At 34.8% G+C, this 18,134-nt stretch overlaps 1 protein-coding gene across 5 annotated transcripts in view; it reads left to right on the top strand.

Moving 5' to 3' along the window:
* SCN2A (sodium voltage-gated channel alpha subunit 2) overlaps window positions 1-18,134 on the top strand; it is a 140,003-nt gene that overhangs the window by 84,323 nt on the left and 37,546 nt on the right. For all 5 annotated transcript variants that reach the window (XM_082691194.1, XM_082691195.1, XM_082691197.1 and 2 more), the window contains 5 exons: window positions 1,677-1,809; window positions 6,194-6,432; window positions 8,410-8,583; window positions 11,300-11,656; window positions 16,033-16,512. In XM_082691194.1, coding sequence (XP_082547320.1) covers window positions 1,677-1,809; window positions 6,194-6,432; window positions 8,410-8,583; window positions 11,300-11,656; window positions 16,033-16,512 — 1,383 coding nt within the window. The remainder of the gene's footprint in view (window positions 1-1,676; window positions 1,810-6,193; window positions 6,433-8,409; window positions 8,584-11,299; window positions 11,657-16,032; window positions 16,513-18,134) is intronic.

The raw sequence follows: 18,134 nt of genomic DNA, 5'->3' as shown, positions 1-18,134 counted from the left end.
GTAGGCTTTGAGAGACAGCAGAGCGGAAAATGAGAATAGAGAATGAGGCACTGAAGGCAAATGATATCCCCCAAAGTACACAGTATCCTCAACATGTAAATTCAATAGAAGCAATTTAACTTAAGAAAGAATTTCCTCAGTAATATCATTAGAGGATCAGAAATCTATCATTAAAAATTAGACTTCTAGGATTTCACATATAGTTCTGTGTAGAGCAGAAGAGATTAGATGACCTTTAAGTGACCCTATTTTTTCCTTAAAACTTTGCTTCTCAGTCCAGGCCAATTATTTTAATTTCTGAGAAACAACTTTTTGATTTGAGGGACTTTAGTTAAAACGGGGTGAGGTGGTGGTGGTGGTTGTGGTGGTGGTGGTATTTTTTTTTCTCATTAATCTTGCTTCTCTCCTACCATAAAATTAATTTTAGGGTGACCTAGATGGATGTTTATCACCACTAGTGGCAATCATTTCAACTGAGTGGAAACTTTGCTTTTGAATGTCTGCATTGGAAGTATTCAGGTTAATAAAATAATGTTAATTATTCATTCCACAGTAAAGTCAAAGTAGATGAACAGGAATCATGTTGCTCTTTTAGAAATAGGGAGGATTATGAACTTATGAACTTATGACTTATTTATTATTAGCACTCAGATCAGCATATGAAATACGTGAGTTTTGCCCTTTCTTCCTGTGATAATTAACTTCATTGTTTGATCTCCCAAGGTAGGAATAAATTTCTGCCCATGTTGAAATCTTGGTGAGTTTATTTTGGAATAGGAAAGTATCGAATCATTTTGTCATAGTGAAAAATCAAATTTCCCCAACTTGGTGTTATTGACTTAAATTAGAGTTTCAGCACCAAGGATGTGTTGTTTTGTGGATGCTTTGTGGAGTTGTTTTGTAAATGTAAATGTTAAAAATTAGTTCTAATACTTGCTTTTATTATGTTAGGAGTTGTTACCTATTTATAATGAACAAAAGCATTTTATAAGTTCAATTCATCTTTTAAGGGAACTGTTACTAACACATATTAGGGAAACCTTAAAAACTCCTCCCATATGTTAAACTGTGAATATGTATCTATAAAGATCTAATAACCTGAAAGTAAATTAAGGAACACTGAGTTTCAGTCTGAAGTTCTAGGTAGGAATGGTTGAAATGCTAAAAGATTATCTTTGCAATGGTAGGCATGATCCGTCCAGCCAAAAGCTCCACCGTGGAGAAATTAAAGTCCATCTTGATTGCAAACCCAGGTGTGCGTCATTGAAGGCTGAGAATCTGATGGGCTTTCAAACACTTCCCAGGAATGCTGATTCCAGCAAAATCTTAATGAGCTGTTCTCAACTGGTAGACACTTAGTTAAGTAGTACCTACTATAGGAACACTTTGGGTTGTTTTGTTTGTTTTTGTTTAAGATTTTTTTTTTTTTTTTTTTTTACTTATGAGAGAGAGAGAGAGAGAAATAGAGAACATGAGAAAGAAGCGGGGAGGGTCAGAGGGAGAAGCAGATGCCCTACTGAACAGGGAGCCCAGCGAGGTGTTCAATCCTGGGACTTGGGATCATGACCTGAGCCGAAGGCAGTGGCCTAACCAACTGAGCCATGCAGGCGTCCCAACACTTTGGGTGTTGCTAACCTTAAGAATAACAGTTATTTTACCTGAAGTTTTATTTTCAGGGCACAACTACTGAAACAGAACTAAGAAAAAGAAGGTCCAGTTCTTATCATGTTTCCATGGATTTACTGGAAGATCCTACAGCAAGGCAAAGAGCAATGAGTCTAGCCAGTATTTTAACTAACACCATGGAAGGTATGTCAGAAGTCTTATAGCAGAGCTACTTGGTGGTACGTTGGTAATGATGAAAAAAATACTAATTCCATAAATTCCAAGAAAATTCTTCCTGACTTTATATTACATCAGCATTATGTCTTTTACCAGATAAAATAAAATCCACATACAACATGTAGATTCTACTATCTCATACAGATTTTTACCTTTAGCCTCCAGGAAGCTACTGTAAATTCAAGATATACATGGAATACTGCTTTTGTAGATTCACTTCTAAACTGTTGAAACTTATTGTGTGCATGACAATGAAAGGAGTGTAATGATAAATGTTTATTTTCATGATCATGCTAACCCATTTGAATTGTATTAACTACTTGAGACAAAAGTTATAGAGTCCTTTGATTTAACCAGAACTATAAATGAAAATATGGATTAAGGTTTGATATTAACCAGTTTGAAGCAAACTTTTCAAAATTTTGTAGACTTACTTTTGCCTCTCTTTGACCAGTATTTTGCAGTATATCAGCTCGTTCTTTAGCTGCAGATTGTATATCTGAGTAGTTAGCATATTGTTTAGCAGTCTGGATCTTACAACGCCAAAATAAAGACTTTGGGGACAGCTTGATCTGTGATTGATTCTTGGTTCTCCTCTATGTTAAATGTTTTAATACGACTCTAAACTTCAGGGGTTTTTTCATCAGTAAAATGCAGATAATGAGGTCTAGGCATCAGGTTGTTGTAAGAATTTAGACATCATATATAAAACACCTATATATCTGGAATGTAGAAGGCAGTCAGTAAATATAATCATTGTCATTTTACTTTCATTGTTTTTGTTAATTCACATTTGTGTCTTTCCACACTATAAGTGAATTTAAATGTGAACTATCAACTTCAACTACTTGGAAAATACTTTCATATAAAATATATTCTATCCTTCTCCCTCACCCTCCATCTCCCTTCTCTCCCTTTCTCTTTTATAACCCCCCTCTTTCTGCCCTTTCCTAGGTTTTATCTGTGTGCATGCGTGTGTGTGTGTTTCTGTAGACGTGTCAAAGGAAGAAGAAAGATGGCGAATGAGAGAGAATGCACAGGCACATGCATTTCTTATTGTTAGTTATAGTTTCTCTTGGCATTCTTGGAGTAATTCTTTTTCCAGTCTGAATGCAAAGATTTTTTGATACTAATACCAGTACCAAAAGCCTAAAAGTCACAGCCAGAAAAAAACCCACAGTGTAGATGTCTGGATATATATCACAGCCACGTCAGTATTACAAGACCCAATTTTCATAATATCTTAATGCAGTATCGGAAATCTTCTCATTGATTTCTATGGAATATTAAACTCAGTACGTTCTTCCCCAACCTCGCCTGCGTTAGCTTGCACTCCCTCTTCTCCCCCAGCTGCCAGTAGCTTGCTCCTCCCTGTCCCTCCAGGTAAATCTTTTGAAGATTCTCTGGTCTTCTGCTCCTTGCCATAGCAAAACCACTGAGAGGAAGCTGCCAGTGGTTCTGCTACCGATGTCAGCAGCATGTCTGCTCCCTAAAGCAAGAAGTAGAGAAGGAGACAGGGTAAGTCTAAATCAACAGTCCTACTTTGCACTTCTGATACCATTAAGTTTGAGCTAACGTAAGCAATTACTTGAAAAACATCAATCCACCACAAGATTGAACTTGCCCACGAATTAAGATACAGAGTTCAAAATGAGTGTATCCACATGGCTCTCCACTGAAATGTATCTCAATGGAGTTGCCTAGGATGTCCTAGAAATATGTATAACTTAGGAAGCAGGTTTAATACCTGAAGAGCTTCTTAACTATACTTTTGTGAGGGACCATGGCAACATTTTCATTCTGTTTTTCATTGGTTTTATAGAATATAAACCTTTCTTTTCTTTATTCAGTGGTATCTAAAACTTTTGAATGTGGCATTGATCTAGGTTGGTTGTTAGCAATACTTCACATACACATGCATATCAGAGCTGTCTTACATAGTCCTTCCCTTTTTTGGTCCTGCTAACAGTAGAAGGTTTCTTACGTTGACATAATTCATTTATTTGGGGTCCTTTCTTCTATGTCTAATCATGGTTTAGTTTCTCACCCCACCACCACCCCATCTCTCTCTCTCTCTGAACCAGGCTTGTTGATCCAGCTGGCTGGCATCTTTTGTTTTCCTTCTTTTGAACTACAGTCAAGTCTCCATTGTCCCATGTAATGAATAGCCTCCTACTTAATGAAACTGTAGGAGGGGAGCAAAAACAAATTGTTTGCTTTTCAAATTTTAAATGCAAAAACTGTACAGAAATGTTTCCTGGTCACATCCTTGGGAAGGATAGAGGGAGGGTAAGTTACAAACACCTGAGGAATTGAGGAGAACCAGCAAAATACGCAAACTAGGATGTAAGGGAATCTCAGTGCGGATAATCCACACAGGAATAATGGAGAGATGGCTGTCGTTCTTTCCTGAGTGCTATGTTTTGTTTTAAAATGTAAGATTCTCTCTCTCTCTCTCTCTCTCTCTGTCTCTCATTCTCTCTGGCATGAATAATGGGATGATTTTATTTTAGAACTAAAACAACTTTGATCCACTTTTTCCTGGTGTCAAGATAAGCAACACTGGCTGAATTTTCCCTTTTGAACTTTTCTCTGGTTTGTTTGTTTGTTTGTTTGTTTTCTACACAATTCCCATTTGCTTCTCTTTACCTGCTAAATGACAAGTAACATTAAAAATACTTATCCTGACTGTACACAGGCCAAGAGTTATTATTTAATTTCTCTTTTGTTAATTACTATAAATGATATCTTTTTATCTTCAACATAAACATGACATTGTTTTGGAGTCTTAAAAGCATCTGTGCAATAATTGGTTATTGATATTGTATTTTTCCTCTGATTTATACCTCAGCTATTCTTTATTGTTTACAAGATTATGTATTAAGAAAAAGAGAAATGAACTGTGCACCTGAAGAATTTTAGTATCTAAAGAGACAATGAAGAATCTACCTCTAATGGATTTCTGCTTAAAAATATTCAGGAAATTAATTTTACTTTAGGGAAGTGGTGAGCTTATAGTCTTAGTTAATAGTGAATGTTTATCAGTGAAATAAAAAATCATTAGCTATGGTTGTGTTTATCCATTTCATATGTTATTTTCTCCCCCACAAAGTTTAGCTTCTAGTTAATTATATCAGGTTTGAAGAAATATTCCAGTTGCAACAGTAGTAATAACTGACCAGAGTCAAATATACCATGAATTAAAAAAGAATCTTTTTCCTTTATTTTAGTGCTAAGAAGTGGTGGCCTTATATCTGGCAGAACAGATAATCAGGTGTGAAGTAATGATATGGGCAGAAAAGAAGTTCTGCATTGTTTCCCCACTTAAGGATTGATTAAAAGATCATCTTATCAAAGAAGATAGTAATTTCCCACTTCCTAATTTTCTAAAATTCTTTGCCAGTATTTACCAAGGTTCAGTATTTTGAGTATCACCTTAAAGAGCTATGCAAGTCTGTCTTCTTTCTCCTGTTATTCATTTGAAATGCCTCTTGAAATCACTGTACTTTTTTCTTAAGTTAGTGTATTATGATGTGAAATCTTATATCGTAGACTTGGTATGATAGTTATACACTTTAATACCTTCAAATAAATCCACAACATGATAATTTATGAATTCTACATACGTTCCACCTAAAATCCTCTTATATAGTAGTACACAATTCTCAATTGAAACATTGGTTTCTGCTAACAGTGAGTATCCTAGTTTCTTAACATGCATATTTTCTCTTCTTTTGTGCCCTCTAGTTAAATAAAGAAATTTAAAGAAAAAGAATCCTGTTGAGTTTAATATGCAAGCCTATATTTAAAAAAGCTTAACTGGAAACTTTTTGACTAAGACTGGTGACACTGACCAAACTATTTCATTAAAAGACTCAAAACATATATCTAATTCAAGAAACTAAGATTCAGCACGACTGATAAAAATTTTAGGACATCTTTGGAGAAGGCATTCTTTGATATGTATAATATATATATATATATATATATATATATATATATATATATATATGAATGAATCTGGCTCTATCTGGAGCATGGATGAGCTTAACCCAAGTCCTCCCCATTAGTTTCAAATATCCTTGAAGATAATTTTTGGACAGTTTAATATTGCAGATAGAATCTGTGAAACTATGTTTAGCCAAAATAGATTTGGAAAATTTACTAGCCTTTCTGTGCCCATGTTTTTATGACAACTAACATAATAGGTCTTTTCCTGTTCCACCATCAGATTAACCTATTAATGCCTTTTGACAACTTCAGACTTTTAAAAAATCACTTACAATTTAAAGCAATGCTGCCTAATAGAAATTAAGCAGTTTTCATAAGTATTCTAACTTATTTTCCCCAGAACTTGAAGAATCCAGACAGAAATGCCCACCCTGCTGGTACAAATTTGCTAACATGTGTTTGATTTGGGACTGCTGTAAACCATGGTTAAAGGTGAAACATCTCGTCAACCTGGTTGTGATGGACCCGTTTGTTGATCTGGCCATCACCATCTGCATTGTCTTAAATACACTCTTTATGGCCATGGAGCACTACCCTATGACAGAGCAGTTCAGCAGTGTGCTGTCAGTCGGGAACCTGGTAAGACTCACTGAGGATTCCTCTTCCCCTTGAAAGAGTTCATGACTGCCTTAATGAATTTCATATAGCACCTTCAAGTTAAATGTGTATTAATTGGCCATGTACACCTGGACAGCAAAAGTTTAACATCCTTTTTTTATAACAAAAATATATTGATTGTTACAGTTAAATAATGCAGAAGAGTGAAAGATTTTATGTACAATTTGATTTAGAATTAAATTTTACTAGAAAGATGCACATTAATTATAGAGGATATTGGTCTATGTTAACAAGATTGTGATGTGTTTCTCACCAGGTAGTTAGAATAGATTCTTAATGTCATGACCACATTTGTCAAATTATAGAATATACCAAATCAGAAAATTTTGAAACATCATTTATAAGCACTGAAGATGGAATCTTTTGGGAGGAAATAATCATATAGAGATTATTTATATGTATATATCCATATATCCATATATACATATATACATATATATATATATGAAAGAGGCTTAGGTTCTCATGCACCTCCCGACTTGAGAGATGAAATTTACATGAGCTCCCGCTCATAAATTCAGTCCTAAGGCAGATACTATGTTTGTATTTCACAACTGGGTAAACTGTACCCAAAAGAAATTGACAGAGCAATGGGATGTCTGAACACTATATCAGAGGCTCTGAAAGCTATTTCAGAGAATATCATAAACTGTAGTCAGAAGTCATAGAACATTACCTACTCCAAATTTTCACCTATATGGGAACCACTTCAATATTATCTCTAAAAAACAAGCAAGGGATGGAAGAAAGCTTAATGAAGGTGGGTATTAGGAAACAACTCAAATGGGCATAAGCAAAAATAAAGAGAATTTCATTACCTCAAGTAGCTAACACCCATTTGGGCACAGCTCCAGGTTTTAACCTGTACAGATTCTGTTTCTCAAGCAATGTCACTGGAAGTCATTTTCTGACCCTACTTCTTCCCAGTAGGTTTCCTTTGTCTCTGGCTGGGTATTCTATTGGTGGCAACAGCCCACCAACTTTTATCTTACCAGAATAGTTTCCTGAGCAGAAGGATTGTGCTTCCTAACTAGTTCCTTAACAAAGGTCTAAGGAGTTGATGATTATTGGCCTGACTGGAGTTACATAACCATTTCTAAGCCAGTCTCTGGTTCTAGAATTAGAATGCCCTATTTGGCCAAACCAGAACCATTTCTTATCACTAGAGACAGAGTAAATGAGTAGAATTATAAAGAAAAAATCAAGTCTGCCATTTCTAGATGAAGGGAGAATAGATGCTGAAAAGACAAAAACAACAAATGAATAATTCAAAGTGGGACTTGTCTTACGTGTTAAGGAAGGCAAGATTTGCATTTGAGGTGAATCATGGAATGGTAGAAAATGTATGGACAGGGTATATACATTCTTTTCAAGTATATATACATTCTTTACAAGTATATATGAAATATTCCCCAAGATAAGCTATATATGAGGTTATAAAACACGCCTCAATAAACTTAAAAAGATTGAGATCATACAAAGTACTTTTCTGACAAAAATGAATGAAATTAGAAATAATAAATTAGGAAAATTTACAAATATGTGGAAATTTAAAAACTTCTCCTAATGACAGTGGGTTAAAGAAGAAATCACAAGAGTGACTAGAAATACTTCAAAATGAATGAAAATGAAAAATCATCAAATTGAAATTTATGAAGTGCAGTTGCCCACAATATTTTAGCTAAAACTTTCATGAAAATAAAAATGATAATATTAATTTTATGGTCTTAATTCATATACTCCTCATAACTTAATAAAACTTAAATATAATAAACAGTTTTAATATTGATTTGAGTACACACCATTTGAGGTTACTGGATCTAAACCAATTTTTAAAATTTATGATTTAATTGTGGTTTATTGGGAGTAAGTTAAATAGCTCAATAATTATTTATGATTTCAAGAGTGTTCACTTGTGTAATAACATTTCTTGTTTAGGTCTTCACTGGGATCTTCACAGCAGAAATGTTTCTCAAGATAATAGCCATGGATCCATATTATTACTTTCAAGAAGGCTGGAATATTTTTGACGGTTTAATTGTGAGCCTTAGTTTAATGGAACTTGGTTTGGCAAACGTGGAAGGATTGTCAGTTCTCCGATCATTTCGGCTGGTAAGTTAATTGAGAGTATCTATAATGTTTTTATAATTAATTTAATCAAATTTCTCTCTTACCTAGTAGGAACAAGAATTATAGCTAAAATATTATTTGAGTATATTTAAAAACAAACCAGATTCCTTTACAACCAGCTGGTAATTTGTTCTTCATCATAGCTTTGACAGGTAAATGATGTTGATTCAAACGAACAACCAACAGTTCTGTCTTTAGTAATTGAATGGCAGGGCTAATAGGGAGAGAGAAAAAAGGATTCATATATAAATCCAGATACAATTAAACATATTATTCACCTATCAGTTATGTGAAGTTTGCTTAACTGTGCATAAGACTTGATTGAGACTTAGGATGAGCTCACCTTTCTCTCAGAGGCTCAGAATTATGGATTTGCCCACCTTGCCCCCACAGAAGTCAAGATTTGAGAATGGGTAGAGTATGCGAGGGAAGAAAGTAGAGTGCCCCCACACATTTGCCCCTTCTGCCAGGCAGGAAGTCACCAGATGTAGTCCTGAGAAGACTTGCTGTATTATGTTTTGTTAAGTTTAGAGAAAGAGTCTTTTATTTGATCTTTATATTCATCAGTTCACAAATCTTTTATAATTAAGAGACAAAATATATCACTTGACACATTTCCATTTAAAGTGCAATATGTTTTATCTTGTTACTTTGAGTTGGCTCTTTTTGTGATTTATTTTCAATTAATAGGGGTTGTAGATAGTTACTAAAGACAGGTCCCTATCAGTAATGTATTAATGGTGATTAGAGTCAAGACTTTGCTCTGAAGTCTATTTAGAATTTCCTGTACCACCTTCGAAGATGAAATTTCAATTGAGATACTTAGAGCTATGGTTTCCTTCCCTAGTTGTCATGGATAGTTGTGAATCTAATTTGAAGCTAAAAGGATGCAGAAAACAGAGAAAAAATTAGAAGTGAGGGTGCCTGGGTGGCTCATTGGGTTAAACTGCTGCCTTCGGCTCAGGTCATGATCTCAGCGTCCTGGGATCGAGTCCCGCATCGGGCTCTCTGCTCAGCAGGGAGCCTGCTTCCCTCTCTCTCTCTGCCTCCCTCTCTGTCTACTTGTGATCTCTGTCAAATAAATAAATAAAATCTTTAAAAAAAATTAGAAGTGATTATATAACAAATAATATGGGCAACTACTTAAAAATGTTTAGTAAATCTTTAGATAATGTGATGCAGTTTGGGAAAATAGGAAACATATTATCATTAGTGTTTTGCTTAGTGTGTAGCTCTTTTGCATTAATTATTCTCTGGGAATAAAGTAAACATTTTGGTACTTATATCCACTCCTTTGGGTAACTTAGATGCCATTAAATAATGCACTACTCTTGGCCTGACATTTACTGAAGCATCAGAAATAAAAATGCTGCTGTAGTTGAACTGTAAATGGTACCTTAGAGGACTCCATGAGCTCATACAAATGACATGTCAAGTAGTGGTGGCAAGCCATTTACATTCTATAATGAATTAATTAAGTCACTGAAGACATAAGAGTTGACAAAATACAGCTTTTTTACTTAAGTCCAGAGTAGTCTCCTCCCCCTTATCCATGGGAATATATTTTAAGACCCCTAGTGGATGCTTCTAAAACTGTGGATAGTACCAAACCCTGTATATACTGTTTTTTTCCTATACATACACACCTGTGATAAAATTTAATTTATGAATTAGGCACGGTAAGAGATTAACAATAATAAGTAATAATAAAAGAATAATTACAATAATATACTCTAAATAAAAGTTATCTGAATGTGGTCTCTTTCTCAAAATATCTTATTGTATTATACTCACCCTTCTTCTAGTGATGACTTGAGATGATAAAATGTGTATGTGTTGAGATGAAGTGATGTACGCGCCGTAGGCATTGTGACATAGCGTTAGGCCACTATTAAGAAGGAGGAAAGTGCATCATTTGCTTCCAGACCGCAGTTGACCATGCTTCACAGAAAGTGGAAATGCAAACAAGGACAGGTGGACTATGGAATAATAAATCTCCTTTAAAATAAAAAGTTTGTTGTTGCAGCAAACTTATGATATAGCAAGATTAAAGCAATCTAAAGATTTAAGGAAATTAGTTGCTTTTTTTTCTCTTGCACCTTACATAATTTGTGTTAATTTTATCTGTACTTATGTGTCTCAAGTACACTAAAAAAATGTATCCACTTTGAGATTTTTTTTTCCATTTTATTTTATTTCTTTGCAGTGTTCCAGCATTCACTGTTTATGCACCACACCCAGTGCCCTATGCAATACGTGTCCTCCTTAATACCCAAGTAATGACAGCCTCTACTTCTGTGAAACAGTCTCTGCCAATTAATCATCATTAATCTTAGCTATGTCAGGTCCCTATGGAAAACAAAACAAAAAAAATCTTATATATGTAAGATTTTACGTAAGATTTTACTTATGTAAATTTTACTTACATATGTAAGATTCTGGAAGTTTTGGTGTATCTTATCATTAAAATGCCAATAAAAACTGTATAATATATTTGTATTACTTATAAAATAGACTATTTTAGAATGAAAAATACCCATGGTATTAAATAACTGATACATTTGCTAGGTAAAATTTGACATGCAAATAAGCCATCACCCTATAATTGAGACAATTATGCCATAGATTTTCCTTGTAAATAAATTTATAGATCCTTTAGAAGGCAGGGCAGTAATAGCCTTCTCACTTTTGTTTCCAGCTCCGAGTGTTCAAATTGGCAAAATCCTGGCCCACCCTGAATATGCTGATAAAGATCATCGGCAACTCAGTGGGGGCTCTGGGTAACCTCACTTTGGTGTTAGCCATAATCGTCTTCATTTTTGCCGTGGTCGGCATGCAGCTCTTTGGTAAGAGCTACAAAGAATGTGTCTGCAAGATCTCCAATGATTGTGAACTTCCACGCTGGCACATGCATGACTTCTTCCACTCCTTCCTGATTGTGTTCCGCGTGTTGTGTGGAGAGTGGATAGAAACCATGTGGGACTGTATGGAGGTTGCTGGCCAAACCATGTGCCTTACTGTCTTCATGATGGTCATGGTTATTGGAAACCTGGTGGTATGTAGTAAAAATATTTTCCTTATTTTTAGTAAAAGAAATGTAACCATTAAAAAGTATGTTCAACTGAGGAATGTTTTATGTTTTTGGCTTTTTAAAAACAATGCTCAATTATTCATTATTGCAGGAGCCAGGTAAAGTTTGGACTATTGAGGCCTACATTAACTTTTTAAAAAATATTTGTTCATTGTTTATTTTTATTTTTTCCAGTTGTACATGATTGACATATATACCATATAGCATAACTGTTAAAATACCATTTGAACAAGAGTTCATACCTATACTTCTTACTATTCCATGGAGAGAGCCATTTCTAGCTTTTATCTTTTAGTTCTTGTATTAAAGCATGGATGTGGTACTAAGAATAATCACTCACTTTTTTAAAGTATCAGCAATTGTATCACTTAAAGATGTTTTCATATTTTGGTGTCCTGCAAAATGGAGTTCAAAAAAATTAATGATCACCTCAAATGCATTAAAAGGGCATGCATTATTTGGTGCCTAGAAACTACAGTATCAGCAAATAACACTGACTCAAGAATCACATATTATCATGTCTGTGTCAAATGAACCATTCCCAGTACATCTTTACAGAGTCCTGGAGGCATGGAAAAGGTGATAAGAAGATAGATATACACCATGATATGACTTATACTCAAACAGGAGTAAAGATGGAAATATCTAATACATGTCAAAAATATAAAAACAAAGTGCTGTATGTCAAGTTCACAGAGTGGAGACATTGCTTTAGACAGGCTTTGTCAAGGGGGTTGAACCCAAATTATCTTTAATTAAGGTGTAAGATTTAGCTTGGTAGGAAGAAAAGTAGACTGTCACAGACCAAGCAGTAGTAGACCCAGGGGGATGGGGAAGAGAGGACAGTAGACTCAGTGATGGGGATCAGATTCTTGTACTTCACATATGAATTATTCTGGGTTGCTTGATTAAGTTCCAATCTAGTGAACTAGAGCAAAGATTGACATAACCATATTTTTTAAGTGATAATTTATACATTTAATTTCATTTCACATAAAAGTAACCTCCAGTTCCCTCAAAGGAAGAAAAAAGGGAGAGGAAAAAAGGCAAGAGGTTATCATTTATTTCTATTCATTTGCAGATTTCCACCTCCTCAATATTAGCTTAGATAATGCAGATCTATTCTTGAAGTAACAAGAACCATGAGCATTGTGCAATCCAGAAACAACAAATATTTATTATCTCTAGTTTCTGTGGGTCATAAATTTGGGAGTAGCTTAGCTGGGTGGTTCCAGCTCAGGGTCTGTCATAAGGTTATTGTCAAGATGTTGGCTAAAGCCCCTGGAAGATCAGCTTCCAAAAAGCATCCCTCTCATAGCTTTTGACAGGAAGTCCCAGTTACCTGTTGGTCGGCACAAGGCCTCAGTTAGTCTCCATGTGGACCTCTCCATAGGACTGTTGACTGTCTCCAGGACATGCAGCTGGCTTCTCCCAGAGCAGATGACATGCAAGAGAAGGCAAGGATAAGACTGGTGTTCTAATCTTGAGGTCCTACACTGTCCCTTCTGCCACATTGGATTCATCAGTGCTAGTCACTAAGAAAAACTCACACTTAAGAAGGAGTTAGGCTTTAACTTCTGAATGGAGGAGTAACAAATAATTTGTAGATGTATTTTATAGTCACCACAATCCCTAATGCAATTTTTTTTCCAGAGAAGTACAGGATCGCATAGAACAGGAAGAGAGAGTCCTGGGCTTACATAGAATAGAAACAAAAAGTCATAGGCTTATATTATAGATTGGTTTGATTTCATATATGCATTTGGCATATATTGGAAGAAAAGAAGAAAAGGCAAAGAACAGAATCCTTTATGACAGTAATGAATGAACAGATCAAACTGCAGCAGGGAATCCGTAGTAGGAGTAGTAGAAAGTTAACTGTAGGGTTAGACTATGTAGAGTTTAATTTATGAAAAGACCGTTTATACATAATAAAATTGGATTTTTTTGTAGGCAGTTTGGAGCTACAGATAGCTTTTTATTAGAAAGCTAACAACGGGCAATTGGAAAATGGACACTGGATTTAAAGAGAAAGAAATTCAACATATCCCATATAATCTATTAACTTACAGAAATAAGACAAACCTGACATGTAATTGTATAGAAGATTCAGACTGAAAGGAGAATTTCAGAAGCATCTATACCTATGGACAGCATTTAATATAAATTTTGATTACTGTAGGGGTATCTGTGTGGCTCAGTCTGTTAAGTGTCTGCCCTCAGCTGAGGTTATGATCCCAGGCCCCACGCCAGGCTCCCTGCTTAGTGGGGAGTCAGCTACTCCCTCTCTTTCTGCCTATACCCATTCTCATGTGTACTCTCTCTCTCAGATAGGTAGATAAATAGATAGATAGATAGATAGATAGATAAAATCGTTTTAAAAAATTTGGATTGCTATAAATGATTAAAGAGAAATAGTCTGTAAAATAATCATTCCCATCTACATGCATACATTGAAACTCTGTATTTTAAGGAGAAAATTAAAGGCTCTCCTTTCTTCTTTGACTATCAGCTAAAAAAGTTCCCCCTTTCATGCGATCCTGGATATATTTCAGAGTAGCTAAAGTAGTGACAATATGTCATTTTTACCACCAGTAAGGAAATGTGTTCATATACATTTGATTAAACAAGATGGAATGAATTTCATGCAACTCCTATAATTTTTCTCTTTCATACTCACTGAAGAGAGGAAGGTCCCCCAAAGGCAAGCTGACATAACCCCTTTGAACTCACGTAAACTTCTTATGGTGCTCCACCCCAAGCAGTGCCAGTGATCACTGCCATGACGGGTCCACAGACAGGACGGAGGTGGGGCCAAAGACTGGCGCACACTCATCCTAACAAGAAAGGGCAGCAGCCATACAGCTAGATCAGTAAATAACACAGTCACAAATAGAGTACTCGCCTCTGTGCTTTGAAGAGGAAATAGAAGTTGGATCTCACTCTGGCAGGGTCGATCGATACATATCAAAAAGTTTCTTAATAGACAAAGATGGTTCATTAATAAACCTTCAGAAATCAAATCTAGAAAATAATGCCACCAAAAATTCATTTTCATAATGGATAAACACCAAAATGTAGCATTTAACTTTTTTCTTTCATCTATTTTTCATCCAAATAACAAATTCAAAGGCAAATAACAATTAAGTATAATTTTATTGGTGAAGGAGTAGGCCTTCATATGAATACCTGCAACCATGGTATTCAATGTCAAAATAGACTTAAAGATTATGTGAATTCCATAGTGGATCTTACACACTTTTACATTTCCTATTACCATTGGTAGACTAACTTGTAACTGGTTAAACAAAGGAGCTATAGGCCTTATTAGCTTATTGGAAAGACAGGAATGTAGCAAGACTGCAGCATTCTTTTCATTCATTCATTCTTACTTAAGGTTTTTTCTAGGATTCTTCTCTATTATTTTTACATTTTGTCTTTGGCTTACTTTACTACTAAATCCTTCTGTTATTCTATATGCTTCAATAATCACAAACTCATAAAATTATCAATCAAATACTGAAGAAAATTATACAGCTTGATCTTGTACCCATATGAGTACCTGATTCATTAGTAAATTACATCTTTTGAGTACATATGAAGTGGGTTTATAGTCACTAATCTTTTCACTCACTCCTACCAGTGGGGCCTATTTTTGAAGACTCAAGTTACAGACTAATTAGTGATTTTTGTCCATGGCAATATCTTGATTCCACAATCTTTTAAATCAATATTAACATGATGATTATTGTATAAAAACCATTTTTATAGTATGCCCAGCTATTGTATAGATCTAGTGGCCATGATTTTCTGAACCAAAAACTGTGACTTTTGACCTAGCAATAGGTTTATTTTTTTCTAATTTGGTAAGTTATCTAGTGCAAAAATTGGTACAAATACATGAAAACAAAATCATGTTTAAATGTATTAGAATTATCACTTTAGGAATAAAGTTATGATAAATTATCAGTGTCCTAGAAAATCCAGTTTACATGGGAAAGTACTTAGCATCCCAAATAAAACTTTTTTTTCTTTGTTCACTGTTACAGTTAACTAGATAACTAAGATTTCTCTTTTGGAACTGAACTTAATTTAGAAGTTTCACATAGTAGTGGTTTTGGTAATTTTGTAATGACTAAAAAGGAAATACTCTTAATAGTATCACTTGATATTGGACAGATATTTATTTCATTCACCTTTTTTTCAGAATAGTTTATCACAAACTAAAAGGAATACCTATTAGTAAAAAATGTGGTATAAGAGCAATTTTGGAAAACTTATACTTAAGAGCAACTGAAACAATACCATGTTTTCATCACCTATTTTCCTATCATGCATAGGTTCTGAACCTCTTCCTGGCCTTGCTCTTGAGTTCGTTCAGTTCTGACAACCTTGCTGCCACTGATGATGATAATGAAATGAACAATCTTCAGATTGCTGTGGGAAGGATGCAGAAAGGAATTGATTATGTTAAAAGAAAACTACGTGAATTTATTCAGAAAGCCTTTGTAAGAAAGCAGAAAGCCCTAGATGAAATTAAACCACTTGAAGATCTAAATAACAAAAAAGACAGCTGTATTTCCAACCATACCACCATAGAAATAGGCAAAGATCTCAATTATCTCAAAGATGGAAATGGAACAACCAGTGGCATAGGCAGCAGTGTGGAAAAATATGTTGTGGATGAAAGTGATTACATGTCATTCATAAACAATCCCAGCCTCACTGTGACTGTACCAATTGCTGTCGGAGAATCTGACTTTGAAAATTTAAATACTGAAGAATTTAGCAGCGAGTCAGATATGGAGGAAAGCAAAGAGGTAGGAATTTTTAAATAAGATATTTTGACGTAATGTATGCTTTAAACTAGGAGTCCACTTTAAAGTTGTGTTTTATCTCTATAAGAAAATAGGATATTGATACACTTTCTATGGCAAAATTGGTGATAGATAAATTGACAACAGATTAAAATAAAGCCAGAAAAATGATATTCTGACTCATTTTTTAAAATATTTGCCATCTTGAATTATTGATAATATTAATATTCAGATTAATGTGAATTGCTCTAATTATTTGAAAATCATTTGAGATTTGTGAAAATGTTTCAGTTTGTTCACTTTCTTGTAATTCTCCCACAATGGTAGGTTTTGTATGTACTAGATAAATACTTTGTGAGAAGGCAGTTCCAAGTCTCACTTGGCTTTTATGAAATACTTCCTAAAATGTGATCTTACGTAGTTTGCACAGGAATTTTTATTCACAGAAAATGATTGGGATCTTGGCTTGATATTTACATATAGTTTCATGTTTCCGAAGTTTAATTTTTTTAAGGAAATGAAGGTAGTAATGAATCATGCTGAAAATGTTTAACTCTGCTGAGCCTAGTGCATGCAGTCTCCACACACAAGAAGTCATGGTATGTTAGAGAACATAAAATTCTGAGTTTAGGGCGCCTGGGTGGCTCAGTGGGTTAAGCCGCTGCCTTCGGCTCAGGTCATGATCTCAGGGTCCTGGGATCGAGTCCCACATCGGGCTCTCTGCTCAGCGGGGAGCCTGCTTCCTCCTCTCTCTCTCCTGCCTCTCTGCCTACTTGTGATCTCTCTCTGTCAAATAAATAAATAAAATCTTTAAAAAAAAAAAATTCTGAGTTTATCAACTGCAGTACCAGTCTTGGCAGTTTAAAGTATTTTTTGACTTACTAGAAAAGTATGAGTACCAGAGTATGCTTTTAGTTTGTCTCTAGGTTAATAAGCACAGAGCTGGGGATAAAGAGAATAAAGATTTTAAACCCTTAATGTTTAATTGTTTAACTTTACAAAAATGAAAACAGAATTCCCAGTGATTAAAGCTTGCATAAGCAAATAAAAATAAAAGCCAAAAACAAAGATTCATCTTTTCTTATCATTTGAGTTGATTGACAGGAAGAGAAAGTCCTCCAATACTATTTTCATTCTAAGAAAGATAGATGACTGGGGAGCTTGAGACAATGAAGGATAAAATTTAAGTAGTGTAACAGTCACAAAAATTGGACATTAGTTAATAAAATTATGAACTAAAATATATTTCTATGAAGGAAACCTTAGCCGTTTGTCAGTATTCCCATGTTAATAACCTAAAATTACTGACGAATATTCTATTTTTCATTCTTTCTTGTTTGAAGGTAAGTATTGCTAATTCTGTGATTAAGTAGATGTTAAATGTGAAATCCAGAGAAAGTTTATTTACTTTCTAAGGTTTTACTTATTTATTTGAAAGAGAGTGAGTGAGAGAGAACATGAGCAGGGGGAGAGGGAGAAGCAGACTCCCTGCTGAGCAGAGAGCCTGCCCACATGGGACCCTATCCCAGGACCCTGCACTCATGACCTGAGCCAAAGGCAGTTGCTTAACCAACTGAGCCACTCAGGCGCCCCAGAGAAAGTTTAAATAGAGGTACTAAAATTAA

The sequence above is a fragment of the Mustela nivalis genome (assembly GCF_964662115.1).
Source record: "Mustela nivalis genome assembly, chromosome: 11".
Taxonomy (NCBI): domain Eukaryota; kingdom Metazoa; phylum Chordata; class Mammalia; order Carnivora; family Mustelidae; genus Mustela; species Mustela nivalis.
The sequence above is the reverse complement of the archived record's forward strand: the minus strand, read 5'-3'. Positions and strand labels throughout refer to the sequence as shown.